At 34.3% G+C, this 15,838-nt stretch overlaps 1 protein-coding gene across 1 annotated transcript in view; it reads left to right on the top strand.

The window, feature by feature from the left end:
- The window catches only part of ANKAR (ankyrin and armadillo repeat containing), a 50,658-nt gene that overhangs the window by 30,676 nt on the left and 4,144 nt on the right, over nt 1–15,838 (top strand). The window contains exons 12-20 of the mRNA XM_033112336.1: nt 2,526–2,767; nt 2,937–3,090; nt 3,173–3,334; nt 3,729–3,835; nt 5,728–5,850; nt 9,754–9,912; nt 10,620–10,737; nt 13,976–14,085; nt 15,630–15,826. Of these exons, the coding sequence (XP_032968227.1) occupies nt 2,526–2,767; nt 2,937–3,090; nt 3,173–3,334; nt 3,729–3,835; nt 5,728–5,850; nt 9,754–9,912; nt 10,620–10,737; nt 13,976–14,085; nt 15,630–15,826 (1,372 nt within the window). The remainder of the gene's footprint in view (nt 1–2,525; nt 2,768–2,936; nt 3,091–3,172; nt 3,335–3,728; nt 3,836–5,727; nt 5,851–9,753; nt 9,913–10,619; nt 10,738–13,975; nt 14,086–15,629; nt 15,827–15,838) is intronic.

Genomic DNA, 15,838 nt, shown 5'->3' with positions numbered 1-15,838 from the left:
TCTTTTACTTCAGAACCTCAAATTTAAGCAATTACCATTTACTAAGAACCGCTACCATGTAGTGAAATTATTTGCAAGTCCTTTTCCTTTGTTACAGTTCCCTAAGGTCGTCTGCTAGAACTTTCCCTCCATCACTAACTGCTGTGCTTCACCATTTAAGAACAGCATTAGAGAGAGAGAGCTTTTATGCATATTTTAACCATAGAGTCTTTACTTTTCTATAATTGTTCTTTATTTTTTTCTTTCTTTGTGTTTTATCTCCTTGATTAAAATTTAAAGACAGGAACTAGGTTTTCCCTATCCTTTTTCATCCTCCCAACCTGATGCTTGAACAAAGCACAAATTATAGAGGCATTTTGAATAAATAAACAATAAATGAATGCATGAAAAAAAGCTATAGAAATAAAATATTGAAATCACTTCTTTTTGGAGCCCTCGCCTTATCTGAAACCTAAAAAAAGTCTGCTGCTTTTTTTCACCCAGCAAATGTAAACAATAAGGCCTCAATAGAGAGATAATTAACCTGAATAGATAATCTATGAAATAACAAATGCTGTATTTACAGAGTCTGGCCTCTTGAATCCAAAAACAGCTTTTTGTACAGTTTTAACTTTTGGAAACATATCAATGTCTTACATAATAAAAAAATGTATATCTACAAGGCTACAAGGGGGTAACTAGAATACAAACAGAAACAAATGAATCCAGTTGTATTTCAAATGAATTACATAACTAGATTAAAAAAGAAAAAGGAAAAAGAATGCAAGTAACTTTTGAATACAGTGCTTTTACTATATAGCCTGTCTAGGAGAGAAAGAAAACAACCAAACTGTAAACATATCTTGAATTCTTCTAGTGGATTTGTATTTCATAGAGATATGGGTGAAACAGCTCTGAATCTGTTATAAGTATTGTAGGACTGAACAAATGAATAAATGTCTTAATATTATTGGGCTCTCACTGTAAAATACACACACACACACACACACACACACAGAGAGAGAAAATGTGGGAAGGTAATAAAAAATCCTGTGAGTTTGGACTGAAATTGGAAAAATTGGAAATATTATGTGTTTTCCTAATCTTGTCTGCTAAGAGAATCTAGAAGCAATGATACTCCAGAAGCAATGTACACACTTAGTACCAAAGTCTTGGTTTCTAAATAATATTCCTCATTAAAAGAAACAAGAGCTTCTTGAAGAAATGTTTGATTCCAGGGCTGGGGCAGAACAAGTATGTGGTAAGTCTAAAACATCATATTGTGACAGAAAGTAAGAAAATGCTAAAAAAAAATACAAAATGATGGAGGTATAGTTAAAGGATACAGACGCCAACTAGAAGGAGCTCCCTCTAGCCCTTCAAGTTGAACAATCTTGGACAATTGCCAAATATTGGACAATTTGAGTATCAACACAAATAAAGAAATTAATGGATATAACTCATTGAAAAAAAAATAGAAATCCAAGAGCTCATCTTAATAATTGGATAAACAATGACATAAATAAAGAAGTAAGGAGAGCTCTTCTTTATAGCTCAACTGATAAATGTGAAGGGAGTTGTAAATTTGGAAAATTTAATATTTTCCAAACATCATAGTAAAGATTACTGTGGGCAAAACATCAATTATTGCTAAATCTTGGGGGAGGTTTCTGACTTACTCTCTCAACTTTCTTTAAGTTTTAAAGAAAATAAATGCAACTGGTTAATGAACATGTATGAAAATGTTCAGACTCACCAGTAACCAAAAACAAAAAATAAAATGAGATGCCATTTTTTGCCTATCAAATTAGCAAAATTTATTTATGTATTTCTACTTAATGATAATATCTATACTTTGAAAGATATAATAATAACATTGATACTCTCATACTCTGATTATGAAAGGGTAAGATACTATTGTCATTTTTGAAAAGAATTTTATTGAGATGGATTAAGTTACTCCAGTAATTCCTGGGACTCTATACTAGGGGCGAAAAATACAGACAGGAAGGAAATACCTTGTGTGCCAACATTTCTCCTAAGCATTGTTTAAAACAGTGAAAAGTTGAAAACAACTGATATATATATATATATCTGTGTGTATATATGTATATATATATGCATATATATGTGTATATGTATGTATACGTGTGTGTATGTGTGTGTGTGTATATATATATATATATATATATGACTAAGGAACTGTAATACACCCATTAACGTAATATTTAGGAGATACTGATGTTCATAAAAAATAGGAAAGTGTTATACTGGTAAATTAAAATGCAAGACATTGTGTTTATAGTACTATATTAACTATGTCTATAACACTATCTAAATTTATCTATATTTATAAAAAAGAGTGGGTGAGATTAAGTGAAATGTTTGATTGTGTTTGGGTGGTGAGAATCTAGACAGTTTTATTTTTCTTTATTTTCTATAAACTATAAATTTGATTTTATAATATGGGAATTAATGATACGCTGTATTTTCATATTCTGAGTTTTTAAAAGATTTAATTAACTGCTTCTTTAATTCATTTGCAGATGTGTTGAAGGCTGTATCTTCGGTGACAATAGCTGAGGTGGCCCGGGACAATAAGGATGTTCAGAATGCCATGGCCATGGAAGGAGTCATTCCTCCTCTGGTGGATCTTTTTAAAGGGAAACAACTTAATGTCCAAGTGAAAGGGGCAGTGGCTGTGGAATCACTGGCAAGTTACAACCGTTCTATACAGAGAGCATTTCTGGAAAAATCATTAAGTAAATACCTTCTAAAACTCCTCAAGGTAGGAATTTTATGATTACTTGTCATTTTTCTTAGACAAAGTATTCAATATTGAATTTAGTTCAGTGAAAAGAAAACTAATACCAATTCTGGAATAAACATTTTCTAAGACAGACATTCCTCCAGTTTTAAACAAATGCTCATTGAATGAATCAAATTTTTAAAAATAGGCATTTGAAATAGATGTTAAGGAACAAGGAGCTGCAGCACTTTGGGCCTTGGCAGGACAAACACTGAAACAACAAAAGTATATGGCGGAACAGATTGGATACAACTTTATAATAAATATGCTTTTGTCACCATCAGCTAAAATGCAGTATGTTGGTAAGTTATTTTCAGTGTAAATCTGCACAATGTAGAACAGAAACACTGGAGACCAGACATGTGTCTTGCTTTTCTTTACCAGGAGGTGAAGCAGTCATAGCTCTAAGTAAGGACAGCAGGATGCATCAGAATCAAATATGTGAAGGGAATGGAATTGCACCATTGATTCGCTTACTAAGGATTAGTAAACTAGCTGAAGGCACACTTCTGAGTGTCATCAGAGCAGTGGGATCCATGTGTATTGGTTTGTAAATTTATTCTTAATTTTTAAAATATCAAGATACTTCTTCTCTATCCCCACTGTTAAAGCCCTCAACAATATTTAATCTATAAAAGGCAATTATAATTTTTTTTTATTTCTCCAAGACCCTAATGAGTAAAAGTGGTGTAATGAAAGTGCTAGTCTAGCATTTCTAATTTCTTTGTTTTGTGACTATTAGAAAACTATACTTTTAACAGTAAAGTTTCCATGTTTATTCACTTCGCCTTTTAGAAACTTAATTCAGGTAAATTAGTGTCAGTGTAATTTACTAATCATATTACACTAGGACACTTTATCAAACATGTCAAACTATGTCTGACTTTACCATTTTCAAGATGGAAAAAAAAGTATCTCTTTGACATGTGGATTCTTACAGGTGTTGCCCATACAAGCAATCCGATTAGTCAACAATTTGTTGTAGAGGAAAATGCCCTTCCAATACTTATTCAACTACTGAGAAATCACCCTTCTCCTACCATTAAGGTATATATAAGGTTTTAAGGGTGGTTGTTTTTTCTGATATAGTAAAACATAACAGAAATATGACTTTGTAAGGATAATTTGTTTTTTATACAAGTTCTCAACAATAATAAAAGTATTTAACCTTTTAAACAAAATCCTAGAAGTTTTTTTTAAAAAAGTTGCTACAAAGATAGTAGTAAATATTAAAATATTTCTTCAACTATAATTCAAAAGGCATATCTTTACTCATCAAAGAAGTTTATTCCTCAGATAGTTGATTATTCACAGAATTTCTTCCCTACTTCTTCTGTTGGTTGCTAAAACTTGCTGGGGGATAATGAGGATGTATGATTTATGTAGCAAAATTTCTCAAATATAAATGAATCCTATCAGTGCTACACCATCAAAACAGCCCCACCTTCTACCAAGCAGCCAGGTTTGGCTGGCAGCTAGTAGTTTTCTCAAGGGTGGACATTACGAAGAATTACTGAGTTCTTGAAGAGTCATTCACTCTTTCACTTACTCCTAATAAAATGCCTTTAATAAAATGACACTCAAATCCTTTTACTAAGGCTTTGGAAATTCAGGACCTCTGTAATTGGTGAAGCAGGAAATGATAAACAATACATTTCCTCTTCAAAATTTGGTAAGGGCTCTATTGGAAATAAGAAAATAGAAATAACATAGGAGGAAAATATGTAAGTACTAGTAAACATAGCATTATTTCATTTAAAGAGTGTGTTTGTTATCAGAAAAGATATTGTAAATTATGTGACTTTTCTGGTTATGAAAAGGATTACTTCATGACAGGAGTTGATTAGGGATAAAAAGGAAGGAGCACATAGTAGCAATTTTTTGGCTTGAATTAGACTAAAAAGTATACTGACTTTCAAAGTACAAATAAATTTCTTAAGACTGGAAAATACCACATAAAAATACATTTTTGTTTTAAAAGATGCATCCTTAGGGCAAAACAGCTTACTTCAGTTGTATCCATCTATATTTCAATATATACTAGGGATGCCAAAAAAAAGTATACAAGTGGACACTTTGGTCAACGTTGCTCAAGCAGTAGTTAGCTGTAATCAGAAGTGTCTGGACGCTGATGGTAACCACTTTGAGCACCTCTTGTAATTGCAGAAGTCAAACGTGACTGCCATTCATCTTATGTTATCGGTACAGATTATTACAATTTTAATACAGTTTTCTTTTCTTAAAATGTGTATACATTTTTTTGGCACCCTCTGTATTTTCAATGAGTTCCTAAACTTGTTAAAACAGAACATAATTACATTGTAATACTTTTCCTCAAATAAGATTCTATAGCAAACAAAATATTTTTGCAATAATATTCATGCTTTTCAAATTCATAACATTTTTCATAGACATGTACGAGTGTAGTACTTTAAACACTTACCTATTGAATCCTAATAATAAACAGGTTCATTTACATCCTCCTAAAGGGCTTTGGAATGTGCAATAAATGACTCCAGAACTAGAGAACTATACCTCAGTACTACTCCCCAGTGCTTTGCATAAATTGATAGACATTCCATTTAAAGCCTTACAACTAAAAGGTCAGCAGCTAACAAGCAATTCAAAACAGCTTTTTAATCCATGCCAGAAAATTAAAAATTTTTTTTTTTAGATACAGAAGGGGTACAACTATGCCCTCAAATGGAATTTTGTGGTCATGCCAGCACACAAAGGATATTTTCCCAGCTGTTCAGTTTATAAGGGACATTTTTCCAGAAGTTGTAAATGTCACTCTCTAATTACTAGTGCGTGAATTGGAATCAATAGAATTTATGGTATCTTTGAATTAGCATATACCATATAAATGTTTGTATAATGAAAAATGTCATTTGATAAACCATGAATGAAAAATACATTTCTGAAAAACACATATTTAGGTTGAAGTGGCATTTTCGCTGGCATGCATTGTCCTAAGGAATAATCTGTTACAAAATGAATTACAAGAAAATGAAGGATTTAAGTATGCTGATGTCCTTTATCTTCTTCATTCACAAGATAAGGTAATACTTTTACAAAATGCTAGAGCTCATTTGGAGGAAAATGTTTTTAGACCACATCCTCAAATTATCATCAAGTCTTTTTCATGGCAATATTTAAATGTATTATAAGAAATGTAAAATCTCATTGGTAGGTCATTAGTTTGTAGTGATGGAATAATATCGTTCCATATTTTTCATAGTTGTCACATTTCATCTAGCAATTTTATGCAAAATGTAGCAATTTTAAAGCTTGGTGACCAGCCAAAAAGCAAATCTCTTCTGTCCTGTATGCATCAAATCTTTAACCTAATTTTATGACCTTTGAACTCTCAATTATCCACTTCTTACCCAATATTCTAGAATGGTGCTTCTCAAACCATTTGTGATGAAGGAATAGCTTTTCCCCAGTAATCTGTTAATTAAAAAAAACAATCTAAATTTCAAAACAATTATAGACTTTTCAAAAATGTGCAAAAATTATAGAGTTTTCTGGTATATCCTTCATGAAGCTTTCCTGGATGTCAACATTGATATAATAACTAATCTGCAGACCTTATTTAAATTTTTCCAATTTTCTCAACCAGTGTCCTTTTTCTGTTTCAGAATCCTATCCAGGATTCCACATTGCATCTAGTTGTCATGTCTCTTTAGTCTCCTTAAAGCTGTGAAACTGCATCCTTGGTGTTTCAGGATTTCATGTCTTTCATGATTTTGACATTTTTGATGACTCCGGGCCAGTTATTTTGTAGAACATCCTTCAGTTTGAGTTATCTGATGTTTTCTCATGATTAATGAGGTGATGCATTTTGGCAAGAATACCATAGAAGTGATGTGGTCTTCTTCATTCACCTTCCCCGTGCATCCTTTCAGAATGCATAATATTGACATGTCTTATAACTGGCGATGTTAGCTTTGGGTGCTTGGTTAAACTGGTATCTGCCATATTTCCCCACTGTGAAGTTACTGTTCTTCCCTTTGTAATTAATAAGGTGAGACACTTTGAGGCTATGCAAATACTCGCCAATGTTAGCATCCGTTGATGCAACAATGATTACTGTGGCATTTGCCTACTGGTGATTTTTTACAAAAGTCCTTTCTTCCATTACATTTGTTAATTGTAAGGAAGAGCTGTTTCTTTTAAAGGCTTTTTCTCAGTTTCTGTAATCCTGTTGTCAACCATTTTGTGGACTATCACTGGAACACGGGCCAGTTTTGAGTAGCACTAACCCTAGAGAAACTCAGGACCTTTTGTTTGTTGTCTACAGTGCATTTGGCAATTAGGGAAGAACGTTACCAACTATCGTACATCTCTCTCAGTTCTGGGAGATTTTGGAGGGAGAAAGGAGGGTTATACGGGGGAGGAATAAAGTGTGCATTAGTTTTTTAAAATACAGAATTGTACTCTACTGCGGTACACACAAAATGGAGCTCTGCTTTAATAACATGGGGAATAAAAGGGTGGAGACTGAATTCATGTCTGACTCACTAAGCCACCTTTCTTCCCTCTACTCTTGTTCCTTTTACTTTTACTCTCATCACCCTGTTCCTCAGAGGTACCCTTTTTCTCCCTTTTCTTCACCCATCCACTGTCAGTCATTGTCCTTTTACTCCCAGACTGCTTCACTCTCTGGACCCTATTCCTTTGACTGTACCTTATACCTTTCTTCTTGCCTACAGCCAGGTGACTACTTTCTGTGTATATAATCTTTATTACGGAAAATGTTAAACAACTCATGGTCAATCTTATTTCATCCATATGCCTACTCTCTATCCCTGTTATTTTTGAATCAAATCTCAGGTACCATATAATTTTTAAAAATTTTATTAAGTTTATTGGGGTGACATTGGTTAATAAAATTAGACAGGTTTCAAGTGTATAATTTTGACAACTCATCTGTATATTGCATTGTGTTTTCACTACCCAAAGTCAAATCTCCTTCTGTCACCATATATTTGACCCTCTTTACCATTTTCTATCTCTCCCCACACTTCTTTCCCTTTGGTAACCACCATACTGTTTTCTGTGCCTATGAGTTTTCGTTTGTTCATTTGTTGCTTTCAGTTTTATATTCCACATGATGAGTGAAATCGTACGGCTCTTGACTTTTTCTGTCTGACTTACTTCGTTTAGCATGATATTCTCAAGCTCCATCCGTGTTGTTTCAAATGGCAGTATTTCATCTTTTCTTATAGCTGAGTAACATTCCATTGCATACATACCACATCTTTATCCAACCATCCATCAAAGACACTTTGGTTGTTTCCATTTGATGGCCACCATGAATAATGCTGCATTAAACATAGGGGTACATACATCTTTATAACGTTTTCAGATTTTTCAGGTAGGTACCCAGAAGTATTGCTGAGTCATATGGTAACTCTGTTCTTAAGTTTTTGAGGAACCTCCATACTGTTTTCCATAGTGGCTGTACCAATTTACATTCCCACCAGCAGGGTATGAATGTTCCTTTTTCTCCACAGCTTCAACACTTGTTATTAATTGTTGATAATTGCCATTTTTACAGGAGTGTGGTGGAATCTCACTATGCTTTGGATTTGTATTTCCCTAATAGATAATGAAGTTGAGCAATTTTTTATATATCTGTGCCATTTGTATGTTTTCTTGGTAGAAGTGTCTGTTCAGATCCTCTGCCCATTTTTTAATTGGATTGTTTGTTCTTTTCTTGCTGAGTTATATGAGTTCTTTATATATTTTGGATATTGGCCCCTTACCGCAGTTGTTGTTTGCAAGTATCTTCTCCCATTCAGTTGGTTGCCTCTTTGTTTTGTTGATGGTTTCTTTTGCTGTGCAGAAGCATTTTAGTTTATTTTTGCTTTTACTTCCCTTGCCTTTGAGGTCAAATTCATAAAATCCTCTTTGAACTCAAGGTCCATAAGTTTAGTACCTATGGTTTCTTCTATGCAATTTATTGTTTCAGGTCTTGTCTTTAGGTCTTTGATCCATTTAGGGTTAATTTTGGTACATGGTGACAAATAGCAGTCTAGTTTCATTCTTTCGCATGTGGCTTTCCAATTCTCTCAGCACCATTTATTGAGGATGCTTTCTTTTTCCATTGTATGTTTCTGGCTCCTCTGTCAAAGATTATTTGTCAGGCATCATATAATTTTATCTATAAATATTTCAGTATGTACATGTAGCATTTTTGTATCATGATTCATAGTGGCAGGGAAAAAATTCACTAAGATTAGTGATTCTCCCTCTATCTCTCTGTACTATACTGTTCAAATATTAAAAGTAAGATTTAGTGATAAGCTTCTATCTTTTGGGTCTTTCTGGAACATCTACCATAGTTGTTCATCTTTGGCAAGCAGACTGATTCTAAAGGAAAACTGGCTTTTGCTCTGTTTGCCCAGTCCCAGAATGTTAAAATGTGACTTTTAAAAGTAAGTCACGTTTCTTTTATTCCCCAGAATATCGTACATTAGAATTGTACAAATGAACTTATTTTAAAAGATGATAATCATCCCACAATGCATAAAATGCAACATATAGCCTGTTGCAAAAGGGAAGTTTTGATTTATCAGCTCTACTTTGAAATGTTGAAACAAAAATAAAAATATGTTGAAACAAAAAAGTTGAGGGCTAATGAAATTATGGAGTTTCCTGTTACCATTTAGGTATCATTTGCATAATCAATAATGTAACATTATCTTTAAAAATTAAAATTGTTTTTTTTTCTTCTCTTCTTTTCCCTGATATTACAACCTAATTCTGTATTTTATCTGTTCAATAACATTTTGTGGTAACTCTATTACCTGTTTTCCCCAATACAGTAACGTTATATTTTACTCCCAGAAATAAGAATGCAATATATCTTAATGGGCAAGAATTCAAAACCTATTACCTTGATAACCTGATAAATGAAGTAAGTTAAAGATAATGCATGTTTCTCCCATTTCTAGGATATCTGTTTAAGAGCAGGCTATGCATTAACCCTTTTTGTCTTCAATGATCCCTATCAACAATACTTAGTTTTGGAAAATGGAATAATAACCATTTCAATTTTTGAACCTTTTCTTGAATCAACCATTGAAACTGAGAAGGCAATGGCAGCATTTCAGGTATAAAATTGGAGGTTAAGACTTCAATAAATTTGCCTCTTTAGTGAAAACTTGAAAATGAGAACAAATTTTAGATCTGGCAAAATGTTTATTGATTTGTAAAATATACAGTATTTTCATAACAGCCCCTTCCATATCATAAAAACTCCATTACTTATGAGGATATCTTCATTTATATCGAATTCTAACTTAAAATGGAATTATTGCCTTTATACATCATCTGTTGCTTATAATAACCCTGTTAGGTTGATAGGCAGGTAGTAGTATTTCCATCACCCTCATATTACAAGGAAATAGGTAGAGAAACACGGTAGTGTCCAAGACAAGTTTTCTAACTGCAGATTTTTAGCTGATCACACCGATTCTTCACTCTGTGACAACTACATGTATCTGGATTCTTAGTCTTATTCTCTCTTCTTTTTCTATTCTATGATCTTTAGAAGTATTTTCTATGAACGCTGACATCCAAGGATACAAAAGTTGTAAACATTGTAGAAAGAATAATGTGGCCTATGATGGTCACTGAAATGATCAGAGAGGGACAACTACTCTAATTCCTACCCCTGCCACTTGCTTGTCTTCTATTGAACCATACTTAAGTACCCCTCTTTCCTTCCTGAGAAGTACCAAATAATAATACAAAAAGCTTAATAAGAGAAGCTGAGTAGAAAATGTTCAATGACTCTGTGCTTCTTTTTTGTTTTTAGATTATTGTATTAGCTAAAGTCATTATAGATGTGGACCATATTACTTTGTCTGCAAGAGGCGTTACCATTTTAGTTGATAGTCTGTATTCAGTTCAGTCTACTACTATTGTCTTGACAGGTAAGAAGCTAATTGTATCCACATAATACTATTTTCATTTTTTTTAATAATCTGAGCAATAATAATGTATAGTAATAAGCCTGATACTCTGTCACACGATGTGAAGAAGGAGTCTCCATGGAACAATGTAAGTCTACTCTACACCCCAAATAGGAGCAGAGTAACTCTGAACATGGCCTTTTTGATTTCCTAATTACTTTTCCAAACACGTACTTAATTTTTCCAGAATATAAAATGAGACTTCAACTGTAAGCTACTAACACAATTTATACATTGACTTAAATAGTGGCAGATTTTATTGATATACCTCTCTGGTTTCCTTTTGATAAGTTGTGCACATTTTGCTCACATCTAAGAGTTCTCTACACGAATATGCAATATAACAAGGCAAAATGGCCCAAGAGAGTTCTTGACACACTTAATGTTAATTGTGTAACTATATCCACTCTAGACCTAACTCCCCAGATGATAAATTGACTTAATATATCACTCTTAATGCAACAAAAAACTATCGGCATAACAGCCACATGGAGTAACTACTACCAAAAAATAAATAGGGTATTTGCTTTTTAATTGAAGTGGATCATTGAAGGCAGCAAAGGAAACTCCACTGGCTTCCATAGAAATATATATATATATATATATATATATACATATATATATATATGTATATATATGTATATATATGTATATATATGTATATATATGTGTGTATATATATATATGTGTGTGTATATATATATATATATATATGTATTTTAATTTTATTGGGGAAGGGGAACAGGACTTTATTGGGGAACAGTGTGTACTTCCAGGATTTTTTTCCAAGTCAAGTTGTTGTCCTTTCAGTCTTAGTTGTGGAGGGCGCAGCTCAGCTCCAGTTGCCGTTGCTAGTTGCAGGGGGCGCAGCCCACCATCCTGTGTGGGAGTGAACCGGCAACCTTGTGGTTGAGAGGACACACTCCAACCAACTGAGCCATCTGGGAGGCAGCTCAGCTCAAGGTGCTGTGTTCAATCTTAGTTGCAGGGGGCGGAGCCCACCATCCCTTGCGGGACTCGAGGAGTTGAACTGGCAACCTTGTGGTTGAGAGCCCACTGGCCCATGTGGGAATCGAACCGGCAGCCTTTGGAGTTAGGAGCATGGAGCTCCAACCGCCTGAGCCACTGGGCCGGCCCCCAGAATTATATTTTTATGTGGTATATTTACTTGAAATGGGAGGAAAATTCAAGCAAATGGAAACTAGCTAGAAAAATGTATAAAAGAAGTTATTAACTATATTTTTCTCTAAACAACATTCTTAATTAAATGTCATAGTAACTCTATTACTCTGAAAAACAATTGCAGTAGGTTTAATTTTACTCCAAAAACTCATGTATGCAAGAAATGCCATTATTATACTAGCTTTCAAATATTTATGTCTACAGGCTGATAGCAATTGAATCTCAAAAATTGAGTCATATGCATGTCCAGGGTATCTCAAGCAAAGCAGGCTATTCAGTCCCGCAGGTGTAACATAAAATAAATGATGTGGTCCATGTCCAAGTAACATGGTTCCCAGAAGAGGTTCCAAAGGCACAAGAGGTTTCACAGAAAACTGGGATTTCTGTTGCCAAGTGTCCAGTTTTCCTATGTGCACCACTTAGTCATCCTCCTCTCAAAGCTCCCATTCCTATTCTGTCCTTAAGTTTCAGACTCTCTGCCCTTCTCCCTTTGTTCCCCATTCCTTACCCCACGTGTGTAAAGACACCTCTCTCCCTCCCCACTAGCACAATTATAGAAGCATAATGCCTTCTATAAAGTCAGGCCTTTGAAGATATAAGGTTGAAAGAAACGTTATTTTTAGACAATTTTTGCTCTAGGCCTTAAAACCCAGCCCTCCCCATTTGTAGGCAATAAATACAAAGGTCTTCTTGGCTTATAATGGAGGGGGCAAAAATACAAGAAGAACAAAAACCCAGCTAATATCTCAATAAAGTATCCACCTACACAGGTAAAAATACATTTATTTATCTCTTAAAATGTGTGTTACACTTATTCCAACATAGCAACAGTATTGTGAAAGAATATCACATGAAAGCTCTAAAAATAAAACAACAATTTGAGTGAAATTGTTTTAAGTTGGTAGTTGCACATTATTTATTTACCGGATCACTTATTTTTAATCCCAAACTATTTCTTTTCATGGCAAGAACATCAGTGAATTTAAACTTCACTAAGCAACACATTGTTTGATTTTAAAATACCATTAAGTTCCTCTTAACTCAAAGCCATTTAAACTGCAAAAAGGACATATTAAGGTTGTTCAATCATTATGTTCACAATTATTTTTTAAAAATACTATATGACCCAGTAATCCCTCTCCTGGGTATCTATCCAAAAAAATCTGAAAACATTTATCCATAAAGATAAAGTGCTCCGATGTTCATTGCAGCTTTATTTACGGTGGCCAAGACATGGAAACAACCAAAGGGTCCTTTAATAGATGACTGGATAAAGAAGTTGTGGTATATCTACACAATGGAATACTATCCTGCCATAAGAAAAGATGAAATAGTACCATTTGAGACAATATGGATGGATCTTGAGATTATTATGCTAAGCGAAATAAGTCAGAAAAAGTAGAGAACCACATGATTTCACTGATATGTGGGATTAAAACTGAAAGCAACACAGGAATAAGACAAATACAGAAACAAAAACTCATAGACACAGACAATAGTTTAGTGGTTACCAGATGTAAGCAGGGAGGGGAGGTGGTAGATGAGGGTAAACGGGATCAAATATATGGTGATGGAAGGAGAACTGATTCTGGGTGGTGAACACACAATGTGATATATAGATGATGTATTACAGAATTGTACACCTGAAACCTATGTAACTTTACTAACAATTGTCATTCCAATAAACTTTAATTAAAGTCATATGCCAAAAAAAGGAAAAAGGAAAAAAGAAAAAGGAAAAAAAAACAAACCCTGAAACCTTAAAATATTCTGAAGCCATGGGGAAGAAAACTTCTTAAATAAACCTATTTGACTTTTACTGTTTGTGACAGAAAACCAAACCATAATTTTGGGGAAAGTTTATTCTACATTTAACATAAACGCTTTTTCTCAGCACTTCTTCATAAACAAAGATGTCTTGTGACTCTAACCTTTTTAATGCTACATGAAAATAAACAATAGCACAGTAGATCAGTTTATATCAACTAACACATTTTTTTTCTTGTTTAATTTATAGGGAATTTAATCGCTAGCCTGGCTCATTCTAGAGCTGGTATTCCAGAAGCATTTACCACATTAGGGACAGTCCAACAGCTCTGCTATCATTTGTATTCAGGAAAAGAAGAGGTAAAACTAAAAATAATTCTGAAATTGAATATTCTCATATAATTTGCCTCTCATGTCTGTGGGCTAATTTCTCCACAAGTTGACTGTCTTATATAAAAGTTCATATTACGAACTCAAAGAGATGATTTTTCTAGTAATACATCCACCATCCACAATCGTGGTTCCCACACAATGTGTGCATTTGTTTTAACTTTGATGTTTAAGATTGAAGCTACAAATCAGTACAAATCAGAAATTTACGATTAAAATATAAAATATTTCACAAAAACTGGTTAGTTTTTGTGATCTCACTAAGTCATTTCTATGATTATTTGGAACGAATGAAAGTGAAATCCACTGGACAATTTTTCTTATCTGCCACGCCAGGTTAGAGATGAGGGCGTGTGTGGAATGCCAGGCTCGCCATAGTGGTTTTCCTCCGAGTGTTCCCCGACGCTTTTCCCCCCAGAGTGTAAGGCAGTGTTGCTCCAACTTTAGGGTACACTGCAGTCACCTGAGAAACCTGTTACACCGTAGATTCTGGGCTCCATTCCCAGAGTTTCTGATCTAATACATCAGGAATAGGCCCTAGAATGTGCGTTTCTAACAAGTTCCCAGAAGCTGTAGCTGCTGTTCCAGGAACTATATACTGAAAACGACTGTTCAAGGCGTGGAAAATACATGGGCATATGCAGCAGTCATATGCCAATGTGAAGACCAATGTTAACCCTCAGGTACCCTGCATCGGCCTGGTTTATGTTCATTGTATGGCATTTCTTATGCCACCACTAACAGATTTTCCTAAGAACTGCCCAGGAGTATACTTTAATTAATCATACGAACAACCTAATTATTTCAGGGTCACAGACCAAGGGTATTTCCTTCAAAGAAGGAAAGAACTTTTTCTGGAGTCCTGGGGCCTAATACTTGTTCTTGCTTCTTTGTTTTTGCCAGTAGAAAATTAAGTTCCTTTCCTGAGTGCCTTATTTTTAACTTAATTTTATCCTATAGGCTCTTGCCTGGTTTCCTAATACCTGAGCAGTTTTTAAAAATAGTGATGTATAGGCTGCACCCCAAAATAATTAAATCAGAGTTTCTGGGGTGGGAGGTAGAACCCAGGCCTGAGTAATTTTTATACCTATCCAGGTGATTCAAGCACAATCAAGTTTGAGACCCACTATCATAGTTCAAGTTCAATGGCTCTTCTTTTCACTGCACATTAGAATCGCCTATGGCACTTCAAAAACAGTGTAAATGCCTATATTCTACTCCAAGAGTCTGATGAGTCTGATACAGGTGGTGGGCTTAAAAAAAAAAAAAAACAACATCAACAACAACAAAAACTCCTGGTCATTCTAAAATGTAGTCAGAACTAAGAACAACTACTAGAAATCAATGGCAGTTGACACTCTCTAAAAATATGGCTGATTGCCATTGGTTGGCATACATGTTTGCTGTACACAGCTACAGCGACTGTCCTATGAAATATCTGATGAGAGCACCGGGTTAGATATTTTACGAACAAAGCTCAATGATTAAGGAGGAATTGTTTCTTCCTCATTTAGGTTCGTGCAGCTTGCTCCTGTGCTCTTGGCTACTTAACTTACAATGCAAATGCTTTCCGCATCCTATTAAAGGAATGCAGGAATAAGCCTAATCAGTTCCTCCGTATAACAAATAATATCAGCAGAGATGCAAGTATTAACCCAGCATTTTTAAAGGAATTTCAAATACAACAAAAAGTGGGACTTCCTTCTTTAAGGTATTGTGCCTA

The sequence above is a fragment of the Rhinolophus ferrumequinum genome, chromosome 8, assembly GCF_004115265.2.
Source record: "Rhinolophus ferrumequinum isolate MPI-CBG mRhiFer1 chromosome 8, mRhiFer1_v1.p, whole genome shotgun sequence".
Classification (NCBI taxonomy): domain Eukaryota; kingdom Metazoa; phylum Chordata; class Mammalia; order Chiroptera; family Rhinolophidae; genus Rhinolophus; species Rhinolophus ferrumequinum.
This window is presented reverse-complemented; position numbering and strand designations above follow the sequence as displayed.